Source organism: Halichoerus grypus, chromosome X (assembly GCF_964656455.1).
Source record: "Halichoerus grypus chromosome X, mHalGry1.hap1.1, whole genome shotgun sequence".
Lineage (NCBI taxonomy): Eukaryota > Metazoa > Chordata > Mammalia > Carnivora > Phocidae > Halichoerus > Halichoerus grypus.
In genome coordinates, this window is record NC_135727.1 from 2542150 (window position 1) to 2569087 (window position 26938).

General features: G+C 41.6%; 1 protein-coding gene across 1 annotated transcript; it reads right to left on the reverse strand.

The window, feature by feature from the left end:
• Positions 1 to 2451: 2451 nt before the first annotated feature.
• On the reverse strand, positions 2452 to 10700 carry LOC118544195 (synaptonemal complex protein 3-like). Its single transcript, XM_078064813.1, has 8 exons — positions 10678 to 10700; positions 10468 to 10502; positions 10333 to 10344; positions 8333 to 8468; positions 7347 to 7446; positions 5541 to 5639; positions 3108 to 3212; positions 2452 to 2978 (listed from the first exon to the last, which is right to left on the reverse strand). The coding sequence occupies exons 1-8, from the start codon at positions 10698 to 10700 to the stop codon at positions 2925 to 2927; spliced, it is 564 nt and encodes a 187-aa protein (XP_077920939.1). The 3' UTR covers positions 2452 to 2924.
• Between the last annotated feature and the right edge of the window lie 16238 nt (positions 10701 to 26938).

A 26938-nucleotide genomic window follows, 5' to 3' on the forward strand; every position in this document is an offset into this window, starting at 1 on the left:
TACACAGCCCTCCCCAGGATAGTGACGGGCTGCACCTCTCAGTTTTGTTTGGTCAGGAAGGCTCTCCCCCTGCTGCCAATGGTCGCACTGGCTTACACATCACAGTACACCATCCTGACATTCTGAGGTCTGGCCCCTGAGAAATGGCTAACCACTTAGAGACCAACCATAAACCAACCAACAGGGTACACCCATCGATGATTAAAATAAAATAAACAAGTTGTGAAGAGATGGGTGTGTGTGTTTGTGTGTGTGTGTGTGTGTGTTCTCTGAATGTGGGGAAGGAGGAGGAAAGGGAAGAAGCAGATGTGTGAGGAGGGACAGAGGTGGGGAGGGTGGTCCTGCAGGGTTGGGTTTCAGACGGAAGGTCCACAGTTAACCAGACACTGAGGATAAGGACTGGGTCAGGACTGAGGACTGAAGAAAATTGTCCTTCTTAACAATGTGCCATAGCTTCTTATGACTTTTCTTTATGGCAGCCAGTAATACTTAAAACAAGTACCAAGAACTGAATTCTACCTAGTTTTATTGGATTCTTTTTTTTTTTTTTAAAGATTTTATTTATTTATTCACGAGAGACAGGGGGAGAGAGAGAAAGAGAGAGGCAGAGGCAGAGGGAGAAGCAGGCTCCCTGCTGAGCAGGGAGCCCGATGCGGGACTCGATCCCAGGACCCTGGGATCATGACCTGAGCCGAAAGCAGACGCTTAACCATCTGAACCACCCAGGCGCCCTAGTTTTATTGGATTCTTAAAATACTTTCTGGTTTAAATAAGCCAGTACCAGATTCATTTCCATCATCTTTCCTTTGAGCGCTCTCCCTGAAAGCAACTATAGTGAAAGGTAGTGGAAAAATGAAACTGAAGTAAAACCCGCTTACTTGGGCGAAAAAAAAAAAAAAAAAGACTTCTCCATTTTGCTGTGAACCTAAACCTGTTTTAAAAAATAAAGTCTAATATATATGTTAGACTATATATAATATACATACGTATAATTATAATATGTATACAAATAATATATAATGGAAAATTATGTATAAATATATAAATAATTATAATATAATGGCAAAATATTTCTTCCCCTTAGAATATCAGCCAAAGTTGCTTCAAGTGGGTATTTACTCATTTGAGGTTGTCAGGGGATGAAATAAATGTCAACGGTTTGATCACTGAGTACATTATGTACTGATTATCGTCTCTGCACTCTCACGTAAAATTAGATGGCTTAGTATGAACACTAGAACTTTCACGGGGACCTTTGGAGTACTTATTCTTGTCTCTATAGCTACTGGAAAACTTCCCAAATAAGGACCTTCTTAGAAGTTTGGAACAGAACTTCAGACACATACACCAACACATGTGTTGGCTTAAAAGGAAAGTTCTTTTTTTTTTTTTTTAAGATTTTTATTTATTTATTTGACAGCGAGAGACACAGCGAGAGAGGGAATACAAGCAGGGGGAGCAGGAGAGGGAGAGGCAGGCTTCCCGCCGAGCAGGGAGCCCGATGCGGGGCTCGATCCCAGGACCCTGGGACCATGACCTGAGCCGAAGGCAGACGCTTAACGACTGAGCCACCCAGGCGCCCCTTAAAAGGAAAGTTCTTTACAAACATGCAAAATTGAGCAATTAAATTCTCCCTGTAATGTCAAATATTGGAAAGTGGTGGAGGACTCATTTACTCCTGTATACATTATTGCAGTTAGAAAAAGAGATTCTATATGGGCTTATTTTTAAAAACTTGGAAAACCTTAAAACAAACAGAAGGGTGGTATATACGGGTCAGAATTAATGTAAAACAAAGCAAAACAAAACAAAACAAAACACCATGCAAAAAAACAGGAGAAAATCATTCCTCTCCTCCAAATGGGGTTGTTTTGTTTTGAATGATTCTTGAAAACAATTTCAGTAATTCACAAGAATATATTTAACTGACTTATTCCCAATATATTCTGAAACAATGTCATGTTTATTAAATAACGTGCCCAAATGAAGACGGTGTTATGTTATTAAACGTAAAAAAAGAAAAATGCCCATTACAAAAGGAAAGGTGTAAGAATTATTCAAGTTCTTAGTTCTCAAATATAAAAATCAACATTCCACATACTCAATGAATATTAAACTTGAAAACAAAGCACTGTAGGTAATTTATCTTTACAGACAGATGTGAAATACTCAAACCATAAGTGATTAAGTATATGTGCATATTAATGAAATACTTTCAATCAATGCTAAGGGCAGGTGTCATTTAATAGTGAACCAACACCAAGTAAATGACATTTTGATGTCTTGGTGGAAATGACATATTCACAAACCCATGTCTCAGCACGGATATTTATATACGTAGTTCTGTTCTCCCAGTGATTTTAGGCAGTTTAATTTATTCAAAAACACAATCTCATGTTTACTTTCAATAATTTTTATAAGGCAGTAGAGTACATTTTCTTCTGAAATCATATTTTTATTGGAATTGGCTCTGTAAACTAATGAGTAAATACAAGCGGGTACACGGATAAGATAGATTTTATATTCTTTAATTTTTTTTTTTTTTCCTTTAGGAAAAGCAATGTAGCCTTCTTTCTGTATTTGTGCTTTGAACCTTTTGGGACTGATACAGATCCACTGAGGCCAAGCCTAGAATTAAATCATCGTTACTGTTAAAAGTTAATTGACAGTGTTAAGTACAAAAAGTCATTACTAACGAAGGGCTGAAAGCGTAATACATATAATTGTGGAATTGCTGCTACGCACATAACTGTTTAGGGTTGGGGGTTTTAACAGGAATAGATTCTTGCACTTACCAAGCAAGCTATGATAAACAAGATGTACCGATTGCAACTATAATTTTTAAACTACTACAACGTGGTTCGGTGTAGCTAATGTTACACTTGTATTGTAAGACTTGGGTTCCTGTTCTTCCTTCAAAGTCATCAGAACAACAGGGAATAAAGAGACTTCTGAAGAATGGCCAGCGCTTGCTGCTGCTGTTTCAAGGAAGGAAATATTAAACATTCGCGTGTTATTTAGGTAATTGTTACATACATTTTGGCCAACAAAATATCCCAATGCTCACATCCCTCCTGAGTTCTTAATATTAAATATACACCACTTACAGCTTCCATCATAATTTTGTTTTGCAACTTGGTCATGTCTTCCCTAACTTCGCTTTGTTGATCAGTAAGAAGATGTTCATGGTCCTTCTCTAAGTCCTGCATACTCTAATAAAACAAAAAGCCTAGTTCAGTTACAAACCACCACTTTTCATCTCATGCTCCAAACATGTAAAATTAAAAATTTCAAGGGGCGCCTGGGTGGCTCAGTCAGTTAAGCGTCTGCCTTTGGCTCAGGTCATGATCTCGGGGTCCTGGGATCGAGCCCCCACGTCGGGCTCCCTGCTCGGCGGGGAGTCTGCTTCTCCATCTCCCTCTGCCCCTCCCCCTGCTCATGGGTGCTCTCTCTCTCTCTCTCTCTCTCTCTCTCCCCCCTAAAAAATAAATAAAATCTTTTAAAAAATTAAATTAAATTTCAAAAGTAACAATTCTTAATACTCAAAGGATGCTCGTTATTTATTCCAAATAAAATATTATACCTAATACATGGAGATCAAAATACCCACTTAGGAAATTTTTTAAATGTTGTGTTTGAGTCAAATATTATTATTATCATAGAGGCATGACAGTAGTACACTTTGCTCGAAACAATGGGTTAATAAACAGTTAAGGTCAAGGTGGAGAAAAAAAAAAAGACTGGCAGTCCCACAGAATGAAATACCATGATTTTAAAACTCTCTAATAAGCTTTCTAAATACCATGTAGCACTGCACTTATAATGAGTAAAAATCAATGTAACATGATTCCATTGGAGGGAATAAAATGATCTGTAACACGACCTCTTTAAGTTATGAAAAACAAACGTGTTCTAAATCCTTACTGTTCACTTAACAAATAGTGATCTAGCACATACTACGTAAAAAGTACTGTTAAGTGCTGTGGAGGAATTTGGAAAATGAATGCACGATCTCTTCCTTCCTTATTCCAGTGAGAATAAAAAAACATGTACATAAAAACAACACAAAAACTTTGTAACAATTAAGGAAACACCACTTGCCATGACTGTGTACCGGAAAATAAGATTGATTCTGATTTAGTTGGCAAAAGAGTAAGACTTCAGTAGGTAAAGGGAAGAGGGAATTGAAAGTACTCTAGAAACAAGGAAGTGATGGTGAGTTAGTGTACTGGAGGGGTGGGAGGAAAGGAGGAATGTAAGTATAAAACTACAAAGGGAGTCTTGTTACAGGGCAGACGTTGAATACCTGAGTGTTTAAATGGGAAGCTAATGGCAGGTTTTCAGGAGGGAAGGTACACGTTTTGGAACATCATATTGCAGAACTGGGAAGGATGGACCGGAGAAGAGAGAACTCAGATGAGAGTTTAATAGTATAAGCAGGGAATGATGAGATCCTGAACTCGGGGCAGCGGCAGTGGGAATTCAAAGAAAGATATTAAGGTACAGCTGCAGAGGTAAAGTACACCTCCCACTCCCCTCCGCCGCCCCTCCCTCCCCGCCCACATACACACACCAAGAAAAAAGAACGGGGATGTGCAGGCTTCCATTGCCTCCTAAACGAGTATATATCTGCACGAAGAAGAGGTCTGTGTCACTGAGGACAATTTGCTAATGTGCAAATATCCCAGCAGATCATTCTCAACTCACAAACGTTTAGTCCTCCTCTGGCTTTTTCATTCTGTTATACATTTAGACCTTTTCTTATGATTTTAAGTATGCATATAAAGTCATTATTGGTCTAATATTCCAAAAGCAAATATGCCATAAAACACTCACGTAACGCATTTGAATATAAAAGTGCTATTCATCAATTACAATTGCCTACTCATATTTAACAGAAACCGTTAACACAAGTAAAAGACACGTAGAAGTGATTTATAGACTTCCTAGTTTCCACTATAAATTTATTGCCGATCTCCTCAAAACTGATTGTTGAACAAAAAATTATGATTAAAGTGTTAATAAAGTACCAGTTTTCTTCACAATACATATATTTCTAGGTGAAATTCCCTCTTTACAGTTCCCTGTTCTAGATGACTCCCACAAAACTATTAATTAATTCTAAAAATAAAAATGCATTTACCAATTACGTTAAATCCAAAACAATGAATTCCAAATGGACAATGTTTAACAATTTAGATGTACAACCTAAATGGTTCCCCCTTCCCCGAAGATTTGGAAAGAAACAGTCTTCTACTTTTACATACATTTTATATATATATTTTTAAATATTTACTTACTTATGAGAGAGAGAGAGCATGTGCACATGCAAGTGGGAGGAGGGGCAGAGGGAGAGAATCTTCAAGCAGACTCCCCGCTAAGCAGGAGGCACGAGGCGGGGCTCGATCCCACAACCCGTGAGATCAGGACCCACGACCTGAGCCAAAACCAGGAGTCGGCTGCTCAACTGACTGAGCCACCCAGGCGCGCCTACATGTTATGTTTTATAAGAATGTATTGTGTTGCCAAATACAACAGACCTTTAAGAATTGCTCATGTAAGTTTTTAATTTTTTGCAGTCTCTGGTTCTGAACAGCTCTAGCTTGTTGAAGAATCTTTCGTTGCTCTCGGAACATACCCTACAAATATAAAAGAAAAGGGTGATAAAATGTGGGTAACATTTAATATTTAGAAAACATAATTATACATCAAGTTTGAAAGCAATATTCTTTAAATCGATACTTGTTAACATTTCCTGTTTTAACAACTTTTGTGGCCAAGTTTATTCACCACTAATATACAGAAACAATACGACGATCCTACCTAGTAGCCATTAAGTAGGAAATTGTCTTCCTCACCAATACTGAAAACATGTTTTAATTTTTGACTTCAAAATCCACAAATGACCCTTCCAAAAATGTGTTTACCACAAGTAGGCAAAAATCCGTACACTAATCCTTCCTAACAGTAGTTTCAGAAGAGATATTCTTTCTTTCTTTCTTTTTAAGATTTTATTTATTATCAGAGAGAGACAGAGACAGAGAGCGCACAAGCAGGGGGAGGGGCAGAGGCAGAGGGAGAAGCAGGCTTCCTGCTGAGCAAGGAGCCCGATGTGGGCCTTGATCCCAGGACCCTGGGATCATGGCCTGAGCCGAAGGCAGACGCTTAGCCGACTGAGCCACCCAGACGTCCCAGAGATATTCTTTCTTAACAACATTCAAAACGTGTACTAATTCTCGGTCATTTCAGTATGCATACAGATGATCCTAGCCTCTCTGTTCCTTGACCTAATCTCCAACAATAATTTTGTCCTCTTCCCTACTTTAGTCACTCACTTACATAGTCATACCCTGGATTCTGTCATTCCCAATAACTGCAACATCTACATAATATTAAGTAGAGCAGAGACTTATATAGGAACTGTGTGTCAGGTACTGTTCTGAGCCATTTTAAACAAACTTATTATATACGATCTCATTTAATCCTCAAAACAGCTCTATGAGGCAAGTACTCTTATTATGTCTCGTCTCCTTTCATAGGTGAGGAAACTGAGTGAGGTACAGAGAGAAACAATTTGTCCCTGATTTCACAGCTAGTACTGGTCAACCAGGACTGGGTCCCCCCAAAATGGTTCCAGAGTCCAGGCTCTTGACCACTGTACTATACTGTTTGTCCACTTTCCCCCCCGACATTCAACGTCTACCTCCCTGTTTGTAGTTCTCTACCCTTTTTACTACAGTTCAGTGCTCTTTCAGGATTAACATCCCATCGATCCTGCGACTTTTCATGGTCCCCAGTCCCCACTCTCATATTCTCCCTTCTCCTCCTTCTTGGCTTAAATTCCATGGCCAATCATTATACCTATGCACTTGCACGTGTACCTTGCCCCCTTTTCACTCTGTTGATCTGCGTGGCTAAACCGCAACCCTGGAAAATCCAACTCTCCAGCTGCTCTGCCACAACCATGCAGAGGGGTCTCACCTTAAATTCATGATCACTATGACACTAACCTAAATTAGACCCATAATGCTGCTTGGCAATGATATTTCCCTAGTCCATTCGCTGGCCCGCTCTCCTGGAAACAGTTCCAGGACTTCTTCTCTGCCCCTCAAAGGCAACACCTCCTCCACCACTCTAACTCTTAACTGGTGACCTTCCTATATCACTAAATAGACTGAGGCAATCCAAATAGAACATTCAGTCTCCCACCGCTACATCTTCCACCCACCTTTACCCATCTGGGCTCATGGACTCTACATTCTCTCCTCTGTTTTTGCATGACCTACTGCCACTTGAGACTTTGATACAATAAATAAATCAATTTTAAAGCCAAGGCTGATACCAACAGCTAGTTTTTCTTCTTGTTCCTGGGCTTTCCGCATGTCTGTATCCCACTCCCGAAACAAAGTCAGAAACTGCTGAGAATATTTGAGATGAAGATTCTGCCTGTAAAACATAATAATGAGCACCGTCACACCTCATAAAGATATGGAAAAATTAACCATATTCAAAACAAAATTGATTTGACACAATTTACGCCATAAAAGGAGACGGCAGTAACAGCGTAATAGCAGCTGAAATGGTCTCCTGAGAAACAGAAAGGCTACACGAACGATCTACTCTTATTCCAAAAGTATCGTCCCTGACTGACCAATATATAAGCTATCTCACATGCCTTACCTCTTAAAAACTAGTGAGGATTTACTGTACTATCAATTTTCCAGAAAAATTCATTTTATCTAAAAGCAGTTTACTTTTCATTTCTTCTTACTGAAGAACATGTATGTTCTGATATGGTAAGTAGATTCAGTAAGGATATCATATCCATTTATCATAGAAGGTTTCCAAACAGGAATATTTCACTTAAATACTTCCCCTCTTTGGCACAACAATGGTTTTTAAGAAAGAACAGTGAACACAATTTACTAAAATATGCAAATTATTTGTAATATAAGATCAATCTTTTCTACATAACTGAATACAGTTAACTATCGCAAGAATAATGGTTTAAGGCATTTACCTGAAGTTCAGCTAGTGTAGGTCTAGAATAAATACGAATTAATGTTATAGGAAGAAAACTCAATTGTTATTTGAAAGGGAAAAAAGGTCATCTTTATTGGCTTCCAGGAGATACATCTCAATTCTGTTAAGGAGTGAGGTTAACAGAATTTATCTGCTTAGAAAAAAAATCAAGCAAAATCTATTTTTTCACTGGCAAGTTCAATATAATAGAATTTGTCTTAGGTTATTCGCACCAACGAATACTAAGAAATGATACAAATGTCATCGTGACTTCAAAACAAAACAAAACAACAAAGCCCAACAACTTCACCTTTGTTCTTGCTGTATGTTCCAAACATGCTCAATTTTCTCGTTAGCGGTTTTGACAAAAGCTCTGGCATTCACTTCGAACATTTTTCTCTTTGCAAGAAGAGCCCGTTTAATGTCAACTGTATACAAAATATTCACTGAAATTTAGTGTTGAAAATTATTTTGTTTTCATATATACGAATCAATATGCGTAAATGTTGTCTCAGCAATATGCAAAGACATTTAAAATTTATAATACAGACATCATAAATGTCCAATCACTATGTTGTATACCTGGAACTAATATAATATTGTACGCCAATTACACTTTAAAAAATAAAATAAGTAAAATAAAAATTATAACACAGGCATCATTTCAAAAAGCAAGATTTGCTCACTATTTTCTGTAAAATCTTTCTGGTACTAGTATCCCAGTTATAATTTTTCTAACTGCAGGCCACCTTTTAGTTTAGAGATAACGAAAAGGGGATAGTAATCAAAATATTTTCCATTATCAAAATGCGTATAGAGAACCCCAAAGGCAGACTTTAATTTCCTTGTGAGAAAACAGCTAAAAGGCAAATTTCTCTAAATTTATAAAATATCCTCCAATTCAAGGGACATGTTTAGATGGATTACCGTTAGAATGCATTATATATGCTAAGTGAAGTAAGTCAAGCAGAGAAAGTCAATTATCATATGGTTTCACTGATTTGTGGAACATAAGGAATAACATGGAGGACATTAGGAGAAGGAAGGGAAAAATGAAGGGGGTGGGAATCGGAGGGGGAGACGAACCATGAGTCCATAGACTCCGAGAAACAAACTGAGGGTTCTAGAGGGGAGGGGGGTGAGGGGATGGGTTAGCCCGGTGGTGGGTATTAAGGAGGGCACGTACTGCATGGAGCACCGGGTGTTATACGGAAACAACGAATCGTGGATCACTACATCAAAAACTAACGATGCACTGTATGGTGACTAACGTAACATAATAAAATTAAATTAAATTTAAAAAAAGAATGCGTTATATAAAACGCACAAAAGTGTTTTCTTAAAAATGATCCTCAAAAGGATAAAAATAATTATATCGCACATTAAAAAAAATTATTTTTCAAGCGGTCTAGTGCGTGATGCTTTTAACTGTGTTTTACTAGAAGAGACAGGGGCCGCGGGTGTAAAAATTCTAATTTAAATAAATGAATTCAAAAACATTTAAAAAATATTTTCATGGAGCTTTTTACATGACACTTTTATCCATAAGTGCTGCATTTCACAGAATCTTAATACTTCAAATAAAGCTTTGCAAATCATATGATTTGACTTTATGGATCTACAATCAATACTTATTTTTCAGTAGTCATGAAGGATCTGCACTATAATAACAATATTTTATACATCCGGAATCCATCTATAGTAAGAAGTTTACCAGACAGCTCACAAAGCAAGCACTTTGTCACCACCAAATAGAGCAAAGCCTTCAAAACGTACTCGCTTGTAAGGATGATCTCTATCGAAGAGCCGCAGATTGACTTGGACCCTGCTAAGGGTCCTGTCCTGTAGTGCAGATGGTGTAACTGACATCTGGCCAAACCACATAAAACTTAGGAGTTTGGGTATGATTATATATTTCTCACTAGCTAGGAGACTTCTTTGGTTTGCAGCTACACGGTTTGCTAATGAAAAGTAACAATAAAGAGTTTTCTGTTTGTTTGTTTTTTAGAGGATTCAATTTGTGCTGCTGCTCCAAAGAACAGGACGCCGGAAAGTTATGAAAAGTAACTAAACAAGGAAATTTAAAATTGACATTAAAAATTGATATATCACCTAATCTGTGCACACTGTGCACACAAGGAGGTTCAAACTTTTCTCTGTTTAATTTATATTAATTTATATTAAATGTACATGTGTGTAAAATAATGGCATCATTCTTACCTCATCAAGGTTAGTACCATTTTTACTTTTCCACATCAACAATGGAAAAGGTCAGTAAAGAAACTTGCAAAGTTGAATCACACTAAATACCTGTGTCATATCCTACATACGAGAACAAGGCATTAAAATCAGTGTTGCAGACCACTCATTGACATTTCCATTTATAAAAGCTGTATGGTTTAAAACCATTTTTTTTTTTCCACCGCAAACATCACTTAAGCATACCTCCAAGTCCTTGCAGCATCTTCTGTATTTCATTCCTGTGAAGAAGTTACATCAAACATTATTAAGGATAAACAAAGATCATGTTTGTTTTGGAAAAAATGTCTCATTCTAGGATTTTACAGAGAATAATTGTTATGTAAGCCAAGTTGACTTGATCTGGTGAGTGAAAATACTATGAACACATTACCCCGCATCTTCCTCAAACGTTACTGCAGAAGGCCTTTTTCGTCCATGTTTATCGGTTACTGGACTGTTTCCTGCGTTGAAATAAACATACATACATATGTTTAATACTATATTAAACATACACTTATTGACATTTAATGCTGAAAATCCTCTTTTGCAGCTTACTCAAGACAACATAGGCAATATTGGTTCAGCAGCACTGGAAAGAAAACTAGCATTTTTTAAAAAGGCCTCACATCAGAAATCAAGATTATTCGCTTCTTTTTTTTCACCTGTGAAATCTTTCAGTTACTGATATCTGAATTCTAATTTGTTTGTTTGTTTGTTTTTGCCTGCACACACCTTTTATTTAACTTATCCTGGAAAAAGAGCTAATAAACAAAAGTTACTATCTCCCAAAATGTGTGAAATAAAAATGGGGGGGGGGGTTTCCTCAATGACAGTCTTTTAATTTTCTCATGAAAAGACCGTTGTACGGGCTGGTCTTTAATAAATTTATAAAATATCCTCCAAATCAAAGGACTCATTGAGATGGATTCTTGTTAAAAGTCGATATATAAAACACACTTTATCATTCTGTTTTAAAAGTGTCCAAAAGGGATACAAATAAATAAATGAAAAGAGAAGAAAGGGGTGTGTGTGTGTGTGTGTGTGTGTGTGTGTGTGTGTTAATTTAGTCAATGAGGATTTTAAGTATATTTGAGTTAAAAGACCGTGGAGAGTTTAAGGAAATAAAAGAATTTATTCAAAAACACTTCCTAAATACGTTTCTTAGTAAACAAATGGAGTTTTTCTTACAGCCTTTTTAAAAAGCACCTTTGCAATTAGTAAAATTTTTAATATTTCAGAAAACGCTTTCCTAAGCATTTGACTGCGTGTTCTGCATCGGCCATCAATAGCTGTTTTCCAGGGACCGGGAAAAGGCGCACTGTTACACAACCACTTTATATATCCAGTTTGCCACGTAGAATAATCAATGTATGAGACAGCTCACACACCGAGAACCCTGACACCACCGAACAGAGCAAAGCTTTCAAGACGTACCTGCTTGTATGACTGATCCATATAGAGGACTCAAAAATCGACTCAGACTCTTTTATACTAAGAGTCCTGCCCTGTAACCCGGTTAATGTTTAAGTGACATCTGACAGAACAGCTGAAAACTTTTAGGTTTATTGGTTCTGATCACACGTTGCTAGCATGCTGGCAAAGTGGTCTTTAGTTTTCCACTGCACGGTCTATTAGTGTATAAGCATCATGACAAAGACTTATTTTACAGGCTTCAATTTAAACTTCTGTACCAAAGAAAATAAATAGAAAAGTCAAGGAAAATAACTACAATGAGAAAATTAAAAATTGATATTAAAAACCGATGTATCACTCACTCTGGGACACGAAGTGGAAGACAGATTATTTCGTGCCAATTCTCCTAATATCCCCACAGTCCATCAAATGTACCCACGTATAAAATAAAAGCATCACTCTTACCTCACCACTGGCAGCCCCGGTCTCTGCACATCCACAGTAAAAAGGGGAACTAAGGAAATCTATGAAGCCAAATCACGCTAAATACTTAAGGAAAATCCTGTATCTGAGAACAAGGCATTAAATAACAGTGTGGTAGCCCACTGATTAACATCTCTCGTTAATATGTGTTCTATGGCTCAAAACAACTTACTTTCGCTGAAATAGCTCCTAAATCATACCTTCAAATCTTTCCAACATGTTCTGCAATTCATTCCTGTAAAGAAATGACATCAGGTATTTAATTAAGGGTACCTAAAACAGCACGCATGTTTTGGGTGAAATATGTCATGCCAAGGGCTTCACACACTTCACATACTTGTTACCTGAGCCAACCTTTATTTTTCTTAAAGTACCTTACGGGTCAAGGGAAAATTACTTTAAACGCGTTACCCCACATCTGCCAGAAATGTTCCTGCTGGAGGACTTCTTCCCCCGTAGTATTCAGTCAGTGGACTGTTTCCTGCGTTGAAATAGAAGCGGAAAACATTTTAAAATGAAGTGTGGTGGTGGGCACCAAGGAGGGCACGTGATGTGGTGAGCACCGGGTGTTATACGCAACTAAGGAATCACTGAACATTCTGCCACAAACGAATGATGTACTACACGTTGGCTCATTGCATTGAAATCTAAAACAATAAAATGAAGTACGGCATTTTGATCAGTTTTCAGGGAGCAATACCTTCACCGTGGAGTTTTTTAGGCCTCCGTCTCGCAAACAAAAGTTTTCTAAGGCAGACCCAGGAAAGGAAGCCTGCATGTGCAAGGCCAGATGAAACTAGATCGGCGACCAGGACCATGCGATGGAGACGGTGTTACAAGCCTTTCAAGGTTAATGCCAGAGTACCTCACCCAGCAGGTGTGAGATACTTTGGAAAGAAGGACTGCGGGGGAGCAGAAGAGCTGCTATCTAAGCCTCGGTAATCCTGGTCTGGGACAGGAGGATCAAGTGGGCAACCTCCGGTACGTGGAACTGCTTTACACACACACACACACACACACACACACACACGCAGACAGACACACGCAGACAGACACACAGAGACAGACACACAGACACACAGAGAGACAGAACAGACACACAGAGACAGAGACAGACAGATACACACACACACGAGGATTTTACTGTTTACAACGCTGGGGACTCCAAAGCGGTGACCTGCCCGGCGTGCGCCATCAACAAGCGCGGTATCTGCAAAAGGTGTCAGATAGGCAGTACCTTCAGCCTCTGGCCCCTTCAGCTCTCTTCCCTCTTGTCTCCCAAAGGCATAGGCTGCCCTACCCTGAGCCTCCACCGGGGCCTTCGCAGCTCTGCCCAGGCGCTTCCTGCCAGCCGGCGCCATCCCGAGGAGGTGTCTTCTGAGCTCTCCTGCACGCTGTGAGCACAGACACGCGTTAAGGAAATGGGGGGACACGGTCAGTGAGCGATGCCAGGCGAGGGTCCTCTGCGCGGATCAGAGAGTGCGTGCCCTCGTGTCTCTTGTTGGACCAGGAGGGGACAAAGACGATGGGGACGGTGGACCCCTCCCTCCCCCCGCCCCCCGCCCCCCCCCCGGCTCCGACCGAGCGCATGCGACCTGCCCCGGGACATCTGAGTGCCAGGACCTTCCGCCGCATTCTGTCGCCCTACGTTGGGACAGAGGCCGTCCCCACCCCTAGGCCCCCCGCGGGACAATGTGCTGGTCCGGAGGCCCAACCGTGGCCGGGACTAACGTTAAGTGTCCCCCTCCGAATGGATGGGGAATAAACCGTTCTGCCCCTGTCCGGACCTGTCCGGGGACCGTCAGGTCCAGGGCGGCTCCTCGACACGCCATCTGGACCCCAGGACGACCTCCGGGGACCAAACTGTCCTGCCGGGTGGCCGGGCAGGAGGGACAGACGCAGACGGACCCTCCTCACCAGCTGTGACCCTCCCAGGAAGTGGGGCGGGGACCGTCGGACCCGCCCGCTGCCCTGCCGGCCCCGCGGGCCCTGCCAGCCCCGCCCTCGGGGGCCTCGTCGTGTCCTGCCGCTTAACCAACTGAGCCACCCAGGCGCCCTCGTCGTGTCCTGCCGGAGCCCCCGACGACCCCGTGGGGACATCCCCTCAGAGGCCAGCCCAGCCGCCGCTGCCCCACACCCTGGCCCCCTCACGTCTGAGGAGACCCCCATGGCCACACAGTGCCGCCGGGCCCGCCTCCCCTAGCCGCCTGGGCCTCCCTGAGGGTCCCCTATGCCCCACCCCCATCCTCTGTCTCTCTGTCCCTCCCTCCATCCCTCCATCTGCACAGCGACCTCCACACCACGTCCTCCGCGACGCTCCTCTGAGGGCCTCGCGCCGGAGAGGAGCTCGCCAGCCTCGCCTGGGCGGGAGCGTTACTGATTGGCCGGCGCAGCGCGCATGCGGGAGGCGGGACCTCGGCCGAGACACGCCCCCTGGACCAACTGCGCCTCCGGGCGCGCTGGTGCCGAGCATCGACCATCGACCATCGAGCATCGAGCATCGAGCATCGAGCATCGAGCATCGAGGCCCCGGCTGGGCGGCTCCGGGTCTACCATATTCAAGGACGTTTCACGGGTCCTCTTCCTGGGAAATCACAAAAGGATACGGGAGTGTGGAACACGTAGGTGCTCAAGCCTCCACCTTCCCGACGTGGGACACTTGTAACAGTTCCTACTCAGTCTCCTCCCGGGGGGGGGGGGGGGCCCTTCCCACCCACCGCTTCCGCTCGCAGAGGAATCGCCATCCTGCTGCGTGTCCTGCGTAAACCAACCCCCTCCGTTTTCTAGGGTTTGTTTTCTGGTTGGTTGGCTGGTCGGCTGGTTGGTTTTTGTTTTGTCTTAGAGACCCGTGTGTGTATCCTTGACTGTCCTGGCCTCCTGCTGTGTTGCCCGGGGAGTACAATAAACTGTATCGCCTTCTGCCTAGTGTTCCGCCGCTTCCTTTTCCACCCAACGTTGCGCCCTGACAGCGCCTGGACTATTCCGCAGAGCCGTCCTGCTGTCGTCTGCCCTGTTGTAGCACACACCGTTGTGGAACCACTCCTCCATTCGTTCATCCGTTGTCTTGTCCGTGGACGTGTGGATACCTTCCACTGGAGAGCCCTTACGAGCAGTGACGCTAGCAATATTCCAGTGTCTGGCATACGTGCGATTGTGTTTTGCGGCGTTTAAAGGAGCCCAAGAGTTTAGAGGAGTTGATGACCTATTGCTAGGTCATAGGCTAGGTGAGCTTTCGGTATAGCCAAATTGTTTCCAGCTTATGACTCCCACCAGCCGGTTGGGTACTAACTGCTCCATATTCTCACCAGATTACATTATAATCTCACCGGATTACATTTGGGCTTGCGGTGGTGGTCTTTTTTTTTTTTTTTTTGCATTTCTCCATCCACTAAGGAGATTGAGCTCCTTTATATGCTTATTGTCCATTTCGATTTCCTTTTCCATGGCATCATCTTATGTGGGTGTCATGACCTTTCTACAAATGGGTAGGATGACTTTCTTACAGTTTTGTAGAAGCATTTCATATATTCCAGATATCATCTTTTTTTTTTTAATTTAAATTCAACTAGCCAACATATAGTACATCATCAGTTTTGATATAATGTTCAATGATTCATTAGTCGAGTATAACACCCGGTGTTCATCACATCACGTGCCCTCCTTAATGCCCATCACCCAGTTACCCCATCCCCCCACCCACCTCCCTCTCCTAAACCCTCAGTTTGTTTCCCCGAGTCAAGAGTCTCTCATGGTTTGTCTCCCTCTCTGATTTCTTCCCATTCAGTTTTCCCTCCCTTCCCCTGTTGTCCTCTGCACTATTCCTTATATTCCACACATGAGTGAAACCATATGATAATTGTCTTTCTCTGGTTGACTTATTTCACTTAGCATAATACCCTCCAGTTCCAACCATGTCGATGGTAGTGGTAGGTGTTCATCCTTTCTGACGGCTAAGTAATATTCCATTGTATATATGAACCACATCTTCTTTATCCGGATGTCAATCTTTACAACAGTGTTTCCCCTCTGCCTTTTAATTGCGATAAAATACAAATAACACAAATTTGACCTTTTAAGCCATGTTTAGATATACAGCTCTGTGGCATTAAGTACTTTCCCATTGTTGTACAACCATCACTGCCATCCATCTCTAAAACTTTTTCATCTTTCTGAACTGAAACTCTGTACCCATTAAACACCTATCCCCCATTCCCTCCTCCTCCCAACCCCCAGGAACCACCACTATACGCTCTTTCTCTATGAATTTGGATACCTCATACATACGGTATTTGTCCTTCTGTGACTGGCATATTTCACTGAGCATGATGTCTTCAAGATTCATCCATATTGTAGCATGTCTCAGTTTTTCTTTCCTTTTTAAGGGACAAATAATGATCCATTGTAGGTATATGCCACTTTTTTTTTTTTTTTGCCCATTCATCTGTTGATGGACACTTAGGTTACTTCCACTTTTATCTATTGTGAATAATGCTATATGAACACAGGTACACAAATATCTGTTCGACTCTGTCCTTTCACTTCTTTTGGGTATATACCCAGAAGCAGAACTGCTGGATCGTACCGTAGTTCTCCTGTTTAGCTTTTGAGGTTCCTCCGTATTGTTTTCCGTGGCGGCTGCACCAGTTTACAATCCCACCAACAGTTGCACAATGGTTCCCTTTTCTCACATCCTTGCCAACAACGGTTCTCTTGTTTTTTTTTGGGGGGGGGGTGGTGGCCATTCTAAAAGGTGTGACTTACCCGCAATGCTAGGCTTACAACAGACGGTGGGATGACACAAATAAGGGGCATAAGTAGTATAGAACAAATTGGTGTGCATTGCTTAAGTAAGTAGTAGTTGACTTTATAATGAAATAATGTGATAAGAAGTCCGTGGGTCTTTTTCTGTGAAAATCTTCCTGTGTGTCAAAAGGGACGCTGCCCATTCACAGCAGTCACCAGGAAGAGGTGATCAGGAGACTCTCCACTGTGACAATTGGTAATACAAGGTGAAAACACTAGATGATACATATACATCTCTTTCTTAGAAGAGACACCAGGAAATAGCGCACCAAGCAGAAAAGTTAATCTCTTTCTTCTTGCCCTTGTAGCTCCCTCTCTGCCTGAATCTTTTTTTTTTTTTTTTAAGATTTATTTATTTATTTGAGAGATGGAGAGAGAACAAGAGAAAGAGCAGGAGGGGCAGGGGGAGAGGGAGAGAGAATCTCAAGCAGACTCTGCACTGAGCCCAGAGCCTGATGCAGGGCTCAATCTCACGACCCTGAGATCACAACCTGAGTCGAAACCTAGAGTCGGTCGCTTAACTGACTGTGCCACCCAGGCACCCCAAAGATATATTTATTTATTTGAGAGAGAGAGAGAGAGAGGGAGGGAGGGAGGGAGACAGAGAGAGACGGAGGGAGGGAGGGAGAGAGAGAGAGAGAGAGAGCACACAAGCAGGGGTGGGGGCAGGGAGAGAGAGAGAGAGAGAATCTCAAGGGGGACTCCCCGCTGAGTGCAGAGCCCGATTTGGGGCTTGATCTCACGACCGGAGCCCAAATCAAGAGTCGGTCGCTTAACCGACTGAGACACCCAGGCGCCCCTCTTCTCTGCCTGAATCTTTAAGAACTTTCCGCCATTGGCTCATTTCCAGCTTTGCCTTCCCATGTCTACTGATTCTTTTTATCCCCACATCATCGCTGCGTAGGAGAAATTGTAGCTCCCCAAAAACGTCTGGAAATGATACATGACAGGAGAAGCTCAAAACTATGGATGGTTATCAGAGGGAAGGCCTTAGCCCATTTTTTACATTGATCTAAATTCTACCATAATTGCAGCTACTGCCTATTGAACACAGGCCTATCTCAGGCAGGGTGCCAAGTGCTTCACATGCATAATCTCCACATCCCATCAGGAGATCCTTAATATCTGGGGTCTCTCTCGCTATAATGTTACGATTGAGCTGTGGGTTCAGGTGTTATTAGTCTTCCTCATTCTTTACAAAGTTCCCTGTTACTAGGGTGATGATATAATGTATCATCCAAATGGAGACAAGTTTGAGAGTGAAGGAGGGTGTGGTAGAGGACAACCAATGTAAACCAGGACTTGCCCCCAGGAGAACCGTAGTGTATGCTCAGCCCTCATATCAACCTCCATGTAATAGATTTGGCAGCCATTGAGGGTTATTATGTAGATCCATTCATTCATGAGGTGTTGTAAAAGGGTAATCTTCTAACTTTATTATTCTTGCTGCGTTTATTGGCTGGAATTCTCCCATGAAGGATAACTACAAACTACTTTGTTCTCCTGATATAGAATTCACACAAGAAAGGCAGAATTATTGCTTTATTCTTTCCCTTTCAGAGTGATGGGTTGCTGTCTTCTGGTCTCCTCAAGGGAACAAGGATCATTTGGGGACCCTTTCAGTATTGCAATGAACTCATGGGTATTAATGTATTGGTGGTTCAAACCATTGCAGTTATCATTCCTTCTGACGCTCACACTGTTTGACATTTGGACATTGGGAGCCCCTTCGCATGCCTCTGGTGTCTTTTTGACATAACCTCAACGTGTATCCTAACTTTTGGATACTCCAAGATGTTCCACACTTACCGTGTCCTTATTCTGCCCCGGGTCTGAAACGAGCCATTTCTCCAAGGACCTCTGGTTTCTTCTAGAGATCATAATGTGGGCACTAAAGGTTCTCGTCGTTGCAACCGATGATGTTCATTGCTTCCAGGTCTTTGCAGTGGACAGAGCTAGGAAATACATTTCTTTGAGGGTCCATACTGACAATCAGAGTTCATGCTGAATGAGTCCATGCACATACTCAATGAGTTCCTGCCATTTCCATTCAAGTTTAAGATTAATTTGGTCCTATATTTGTGTCTTTTGTTTTAAACTGAAATTCCTGGGTTCTTTTTTAAATTTTTTTATTATGTTCAGTGAACCACCATATAGAAATTCCTGAATTCTAATGATATTAATATAATTACTTACCCCCCTTTCTGTGTGTGTGCGTGTGTGTGTGTGTGTGCGTGTGTATGTATGGTATTTTGCAATAACAAAGGCAATATTACTACTAGCAATATGATTTCTTAATGTAGCTCAAGATGCCTTGTTCTTTTTTATCCTTAAGATATATCCCATTGGATACACACAGTAAAATTGCAATATATATATATAAAGATTATATTTATTTATTTGAGGGAGAGAGACAGAGAGAGCATGAGCAGGGGGAGGAGCAGAGGGAGAGGGAGAAGCAGACTCCCTACCGAGCGGGGAGCCTGACACGGGGCCAGATCCCGTGACCCCGAGATCATGACCTGAGCCGAAGTCAGACACTCAACCGACTGAGCCACCCAGGCACCCCTAAAATTGCTATATTTTTAAGTCATTTGAAATAGTTCTGTATTCTGTAGGGTTAAACCGCCAATTTGACATACACAACTTGCACGACTATGTCACGTGATTTATTATTTATTTATTTTAAGAGCTTGCCCTTTAAATTGTTTCGTAATTTCATGAAACCCTTATGGATTCCAGAACAAAACTAAAAAGCAGGATACTTAAATAAATAAAATCTTTAAAAAAAAAAGTAGGTAGATATCAGTACAAATGTGAACCTGTTACCTCGAATTAGATCACATAAACCGCAAAACATTACTTAATAACTATTTTTAACCATATTCTTCAACCGCTAGCTAGAGATTGTTTTAGGCTGATCAGTTGGTGTTTTTCTGGATGTAGTTAGTGAAAACTTCTATAAATGTACAGTTGAAATCTGCCCCTGTACTAATCAATGCTAGTCTGGAGATAAGTCATGTCCTATTTATTATGTTCGATTCCAAGTAGCAAGGGTCTTGTGTAATTCAGAAGAGTAAACAGTGCTTACAACTCACCTTTTAAAATCCCAACCAATCATTCTAAGGTCAAACCCAATGTTAACATTATTGTGTAGTATATATCGTTCTTTACGTGTGACTACTTATTTTTTTTTATTTTATGGGGGCGGTGGGGCAGAGGGAGAGGGAGAGGGAGAGAGAGAATCTTAAGCAGGCTCCACACCCAGCGTGGAGCCCAACGTGGGGCTCGATCTCACGACCGTGAGATCACGACCTGAGCCGAAATCAAGAGTTGGAGGCGCTCCTACGTGTGACTGTTCAGACTCAGTGTTAATTTTCCTTTCCTTCAAAAGCATGGGAATTCCCGCACCGTATTAAATCCACCAGGCAACAAACATGGTGTTCAGCCCCTCACGCAGACATTTGTTGACCACTACTTCCAAACTACTTGTTGTACAGGACCAGCTTGTAGCATATAGATGGTAGTCTTCAGTATACATAAAATTGTTCAGTGAATATAAAAGGAGAAGAGATGGGATTCTGAAAAATTAAAGATAGGGAGGAAGAAGCAGTCTAGGAAGGAGCTGGAGAAGAGTTTCCAGCAGGGAAGAGCATGGACTAAATCAAAGCATAGCAAAGCATCTCAAAAAGAGGAAGTGACCAGCATGTCAAATATTGCAGAGAAGTTTTGCAAGATAATTAGTGAAATGCAACTGAAGGTCAATGCTTGGGGTGTCTGGGTGGCTCAGTCGGTTGAGTCTGACTCGGTGGAGTCTGATTTTGGCTCAGGTCATGACCTCAGGGTCGGGAGATGGAGCCCCACCTTGCTCGGGCTCCCCACTCAGTGCGGAGTCCGCTTGGGATTCTCTCCCTCTCCCTCTGCCCCTCCCACCCACCCGTTCTCCCTCCTCTCCCCCTCAAAAAGAGAAAGTCAATGCTTACCTTGAACAGGTTTGGTAAGAATAATGTAGCCAAACTCCAGACATGAATGTGTTAAGAAGCAAATACGAGGATAGGAGTAAATTGCAAATGTAGACTCCTTTTTTTTTTTTTTTTTTAATTAGTTTCGGAGGTAGAGTTTGGTGATTCATCCGTTGCATATAACACCCAGTGCTCATTACATCAAGTGCCCTCCTTAATGCCCTTCACCCAGTTATCCACCCCACCCACCCACCTCCCCTCCAGCCACCCTCAGTTTGTTTCCTAGAGTCAAGAGTCTCTTATGGTTAGCCTCCCTCTCAATTTTCATCTTATTTTATTTTTCCTTCCCTTCCCCTACGTTCATCTGTTTTGTTTCTTAAACTCCACATATGAGTGAAATCATAGGGTATTTGTCTTTCTCTGACTGACTTATTTCGCTTAGCGTAATACCCTCGAGTTCCAACCATGTCGTTGCAAATGGCAAGATTTCATTCTTTTTGATAGCTGAGTAACATTCCATTGTATATGTACACCACATCTTCTTTATCCCTTCATCAGTCGATGGGCATCTGGGCTCTTTCCATATTTTGGCTGTGGTGGACATTGCTGCTATAAACATTGGGGTGCATGTGCCCCCTTTGAATCACTATGTTTGTATCCTTTGGATAAATACCTAGTAGTGCCATTGCCGGGTCATAGGGTAGCTCTATTTTTAACTTTTTGAGGAACCTCCATACTGTTTTCCGGAGTGGCTGCACCAGTTTGCACTCCCACCGACCGTGTAAGAGGGTTCCCCTTTCTCCGCACATAGACTGCTTTCCAGTTAGCTTGTCTATTATGGAGGAAAGGAAGGGGAGGAGGGGTGATAGTTTCAGAGGATAGAGATTAGAGGAACCAACGTAGGTTGGTTAATCGGACACTTAAGCATGTTTATACGTTAGTGGAGATTTGTCTGTGGACACCCAAAAGCTGATGAGTAACGTAATAAGGAAGGCTATTGAAATTTTCTCTAGTTTTTCAGTGAAATTGACTTGAGAGTGCTTAAAGCACTGCCTTAAGTCAGATGGTTTTGATTATTGTAATTTTTTCCTGATTACAAGAGTGATTTATGATTGGTGACAAACAGTATTTAAACTTGACAGAAGTACATGAAGTAGAAAGTAAGCGTCTTCTGTCACCTCAGTGATAACTGCTATTAGCGGTTTGATCCATGCCACTCAAGGGTTTTGCCCGACCCCGACCCCGGACCCTCTACCTACTGATGTTTACCTCACAAAAGCTGTGAGCTCATGTTGCTCTCTCTAGCACTCTTCACTTAATACTACAAGTCAGACAATAATTTAATCCTGGAACTAAGGTTAAAAAAAATTTTTTTTAAAAGCCAATAGATATCTCTACATCTTTGGTGCTTAATAACAGGAGTAGCTATCCTCCATACTCGGGAATTTTATTTATAAACCCTCACCTATTGTTTGCTCTCCCTCTTTAGACTAGATGTAACTGAAGTTCAGGTAGCTCCAGTGATCATCTTTGTGATATTTCCATTTTGAGGAGAAACAATGTGGGGCTATACGGTAAATATGAGCATTTAAAATTATATTAAAGAACCTGTGAAATAATTCAGAAAAACAATACTGCATTGCTGATTTTCTCCAAAAAAAAAAAAAAAAAATCTCTGCACTATATTTGTGCTGATTCCATCTCTTTACCTTTTTTCTTCATCTTATAATTTGGTTATCCTATATACTGTGCACATTTTCCCACTATGTGTTGAAGGTATTACCATAGACAAGCAAATGACCTCATTTTCCCAAGACAAAATGAAATACAATAGTCGAACTATCTTTTATAGGATAAAATTTATCTCACACATTAAATGCTAAAACAAATAAATCCAGTATAACATTCTACACTTAAAACTTGTAACTCAATATTAGGAAAGAAAAGTTGATAGTCTGCATTTTTAATAAACTACTGTGAGGTGAAGGTTCTCGTGTTTGAACCTCATACAATGTTTTATTTTCTGCTTGGTTGCTGACTTCAGTACTTGAAAAAAGTTGGTTCTTTTTTTTTTTTTTTTTAAAGATTTTATTTATTTGTTTGACAGAGAGACAGAGAGAGAGAGAGAGAGCACAAGCGGGGGGAGCAGCAGAGGCAGAGGGAGAAGCAGGCTCCCCGCTGAGCGGGGAGCCCGATGTGGGGCTCGATCCCAGGACCCTGAGATCATGACCCGAGCCGAAGGCAGACGCCTCACCGATTGAGCCACCCAGGCGCCCCGAAAAAAGTTGGCTCTTAAGAGGCCACTGTCATCAAATCAAGCTTTGCATAGGAAGAAACCTCACAGAGAGAACAAACGACTCTGTCACGACAACCTCAGTCCATAATACCGGCTAAGTGACTCACACACGCCCACCGGGTCAAGAAGAAGAACGAGGGTGTCGACGGCTCACAGGTAACATCTATTCAGCGCTTATTATGTGCCTACAGGTTTCTCCATCACCGCTTCATCTGACTCTCAGAATCATCCTATTTAAAAAAAAAAAAAAATACTGTTTTATACATACACAAGAGCAAATCTATTTTAGCAAACACAGATTTAGGTTGATGGTTCTAGATTTAGAAGATTTCATGCCTAATTAATTTCATTATTTGTTTTAGATTAGCGGTGCTGGGAGAACCCTGATTCACATGGATGAAAATGTAATGGGCTGCTGCCTTGTACAATTTTACAGCTCAGATATTTGCAGTCAGAAGGCAGAAAACGGTGTTTGTGAGCAGACGCCAGGGCAGAGTTACAGTCCTCCTAATCGGCGGTGGTGTGTTTTTCCAGAGTTGGCAGGATAAGCATTCTCTAGATATCTGCGCAAAAACATATTAACTCGATAACCCACGTGTAGATGACCTTTGACATAGTAAAACAGATGTAGGGTAAATCCCATTGTTATCTGTTAGCCGGTCACTGGTATAAAACCCTGCACGTATATAAGGTTGGCCCAAACCTCTACGGCCCTGTACGACCTCTGAGTAACACCATGAGGCTCTGTGGAAGTCTGGGAAAGCGCAGCCCTGACCTGGTTACTCCTTTAGGCCGTGCGCTCCAGATTCCTACGGTCTGGCAGGCTGTCTGCGGTGGGAGAGATGCAATGTCACCGTACGAGGCTGACCTGCTGTATCCCTTAGGGTGCCAGTGTTCTGTCACCTGGACTCCCCACAGGACTAAAGATCCTCCTGGCGATAATGAGCTGCCAGAAGTCAGCAACTAGTGTTTCTGAAAAACGTCCTCATCTTCACACCCTAATATTTGAGTGTGTCTTTGCTGAAGCCTCACACAGTTGGTGGTAAGAAATCATTTGAACTGATGATTCATGGTGTGAATAAAGCCCTTAGTCCTGGAACTCCAGGCTGGAAACTACTCACACAATGCGCGGGTTTCCTCTCTGGCGTCATCACTCGATAAATGGTTAAGCTTTGTCAGCGCTCCACGGGAACCGTGAGACTGTGATATGAGTTTACCGCCGGGCGCGCAGGGAGGCCACCTTCCCAACTTAACTACACTGTGAGTTCTTTGTTAGTCTTACTGTTATTATCATTCCCACTTTGATAGCATACCATTCAGATGTTGAAACTTTTAACAGGCTACCCACCCATGGATTTGAGAAGTTTGAGAATCAGTGTTCCCCTATCAGATGTGAGATTGACTCGTCTTGACCTCAAATTCAAGTTGTAACTAATATCCAGTACTAAAAATAAAAGGGAAAACACTTAAATGGTAAAATACACAGTGATTTTTATCAAATTATATTAATCTGAAGCAATAAAGGAATAATTTGTTCTACTTTTTTATAGGTAGCTCACAGGACTAAAAGTGAATGGTATTTTGGAGACTCCGTTTACTGTTTTATGTTTTGACTGGCAGTTTAGTAATTCTGTAGATAACATATCTTCCTATGGATAGTAAACAGAAGTAGGCAAATTTCTGCTAAAGGTTTTCATTCCTTATTAGCAGATGTCAGGTAACACTATGAGTAAGGGCCATTCGGTGAGATATCGATCCCCCCATCCGACCCGAGTTTTAATTTGATCCAACGGTTCTGCAGCCCCTACGCTGCATAATGAAACAGTAAGAAAAGTAATGGAGTGATGAGCATGTACTATAATTATCTTAAGCAGGAGAAAAGCATATTGAACAAAAGCCAGTAAGTCTATACTCCTTAAAAGGAAAAAATACGCCCATGTGAATTAAATACACAGAGAACACACTGGCGTACTTATTTTGCCTCTGTGCCTGGTGGCAAAATTTCTCAAGTGAGGGTCTCCTTAAAAGTGTGAAATATACCACAACTTCTTTATCCATTCATCAGTTGATGGGCCCCTGGACTCTTTCCATAATTTGGCTATTTTTGCTAATGCTGCTACAAACATCGCGGTGCATGTATCCCTTCAGATTACTATCTTTGTATCCTTTGGGTAAATACCTCGTAGAGCAATCGCTGGGTCTCAGGGTAGTTCTGTGTTTAACTTTCTGAGGAACCTCCACACTGTTTTCCAGAGTGGCTGCGCCAGTTTGCATTCCCACCAACAGTGTAGGAGGGGCCCCCTTTCTCCGCATCCTCGCCAACACCTGTTGTTTCCTGTGCTGTTGATTTTGGTCATTCTGACTGGTGTGAGGTGATAGCTCATTGTAGTTTTGATTTGTATTTCCCTGATGATGAGTGATATCGAGCATCTTTTCATGTGTCTGTTGGCCATCTGTATGTCTTCTTTGGGAAAATGTCTATTCATGTCCTCTGCCCACTTTGAATTGGATTATTTGTTTTTTGGATGTTGCGTTTTACACACACACACACACACACACACACACACACACACACACACTGGAATATTACTCAGCCATAAAAAATGATGAAATCTTTCCATTTGCAACAACGTGGATGGAGCTAGAGAGTACTGTGCTAAGCGAAATCAGTCAGTCAGAGAAAGACAAATACCATATGATTTCACTCGTATGTGGAATTTAAGAAACAAATGAACGTGGAGGGGGTGGGGAAGAGAGGAAAACCAAGAAACAGACTTTTAACGATAGAGAACAAACCGTTGGTTACCACAGGGGAGGTGGGCGGGGGGAAATGGGTTGAATAGGCGACGGGCATTAAGGAGGGCACTTGTCAGTGATGAGCACCGGGGGTTGTATGGAAGTGTTGAATCACTAAACTCTACACCTGAAACTAATATTACACTGTATGTTAACTAACTGGAATTTAAACAGAAACCCCAGGGGAAAAAAAAAAAAAAGTTTGAAGTAGTACTTAAGACTTAATGTTTTGGCTTAAGGGGAAAAGCCTTCACAAAAAAAAAAAAAAATACGGTATTTAAGGAGTAAACTGTCCCTTGATGTCAAATATTCACTCATGGCGGAGGACTCCCTTCTTCCTACATAAGATAAATAAGTTAGAAGTTCGAAAAAAAGAGTATGTTTGGGCTTACTTTAGAAACAGGGAAAACCATAAAACAAATAGAAGAGTGGGCTCTAGCGGCCATAATTAAAATATCAAACATACAGAAAAACAGGAGAAGGACAGTCCTCTCCTCCAAACGGGAGTATTTTTGTCGTTGTTGTTGTTGTTGTTGTTGTTGTTGTTGTTGTTGTTCTGAATGATTCATGAAAGGAATTTCAGTAACTTAGAAAGAGAATACATCTAGCCGATTTATTCCAGACTAATAATAATTCCAAACTAATAATAAACTGCGCCAGTTTGCATTCCCACCAACACATTTATTATCAGTAATAGTCAGAGTAACATGATTCCCTTAGAGGGAATAAAATGATCTGTGATGTGACCTCTTCAAGTTATGAAAAACACAACCTACGTTTTAAATTTTGCCATTCATTCCTCAAACAACTTCATGCTCGTGAAATCAAATGTTTCCAGTTGAGAATTTCATGTGGTTTTGCATGTAAAAAGTGCACCAGAAAAGACAACGCGTGAGAATTAACTGTTAACGTTTTTAGATGA

Excerpts from the sequence above, each read along its gene's own strand:
- LOC118544195 (XM_078064813.1), bottom strand. The coding sequence starts at position 10,700 with ATGGACGAAAAAGGCCTTCTGCA. Across the intron at positions 7,447-8,332 it reads AACATACAGCAAGAACAAAG|GCAGAATCTTCATCTCAAAT; the intron begins GTGAAGTTGTTG and ends TATGTTTTACAG. Across the intron at positions 5,640-7,346 it reads AACAAGAAGAAAAACTAGCT|GGTATGTTCCGAGAGCAACG; the intron begins GTTGGTATCAGC and ends TTATATTTGTAG.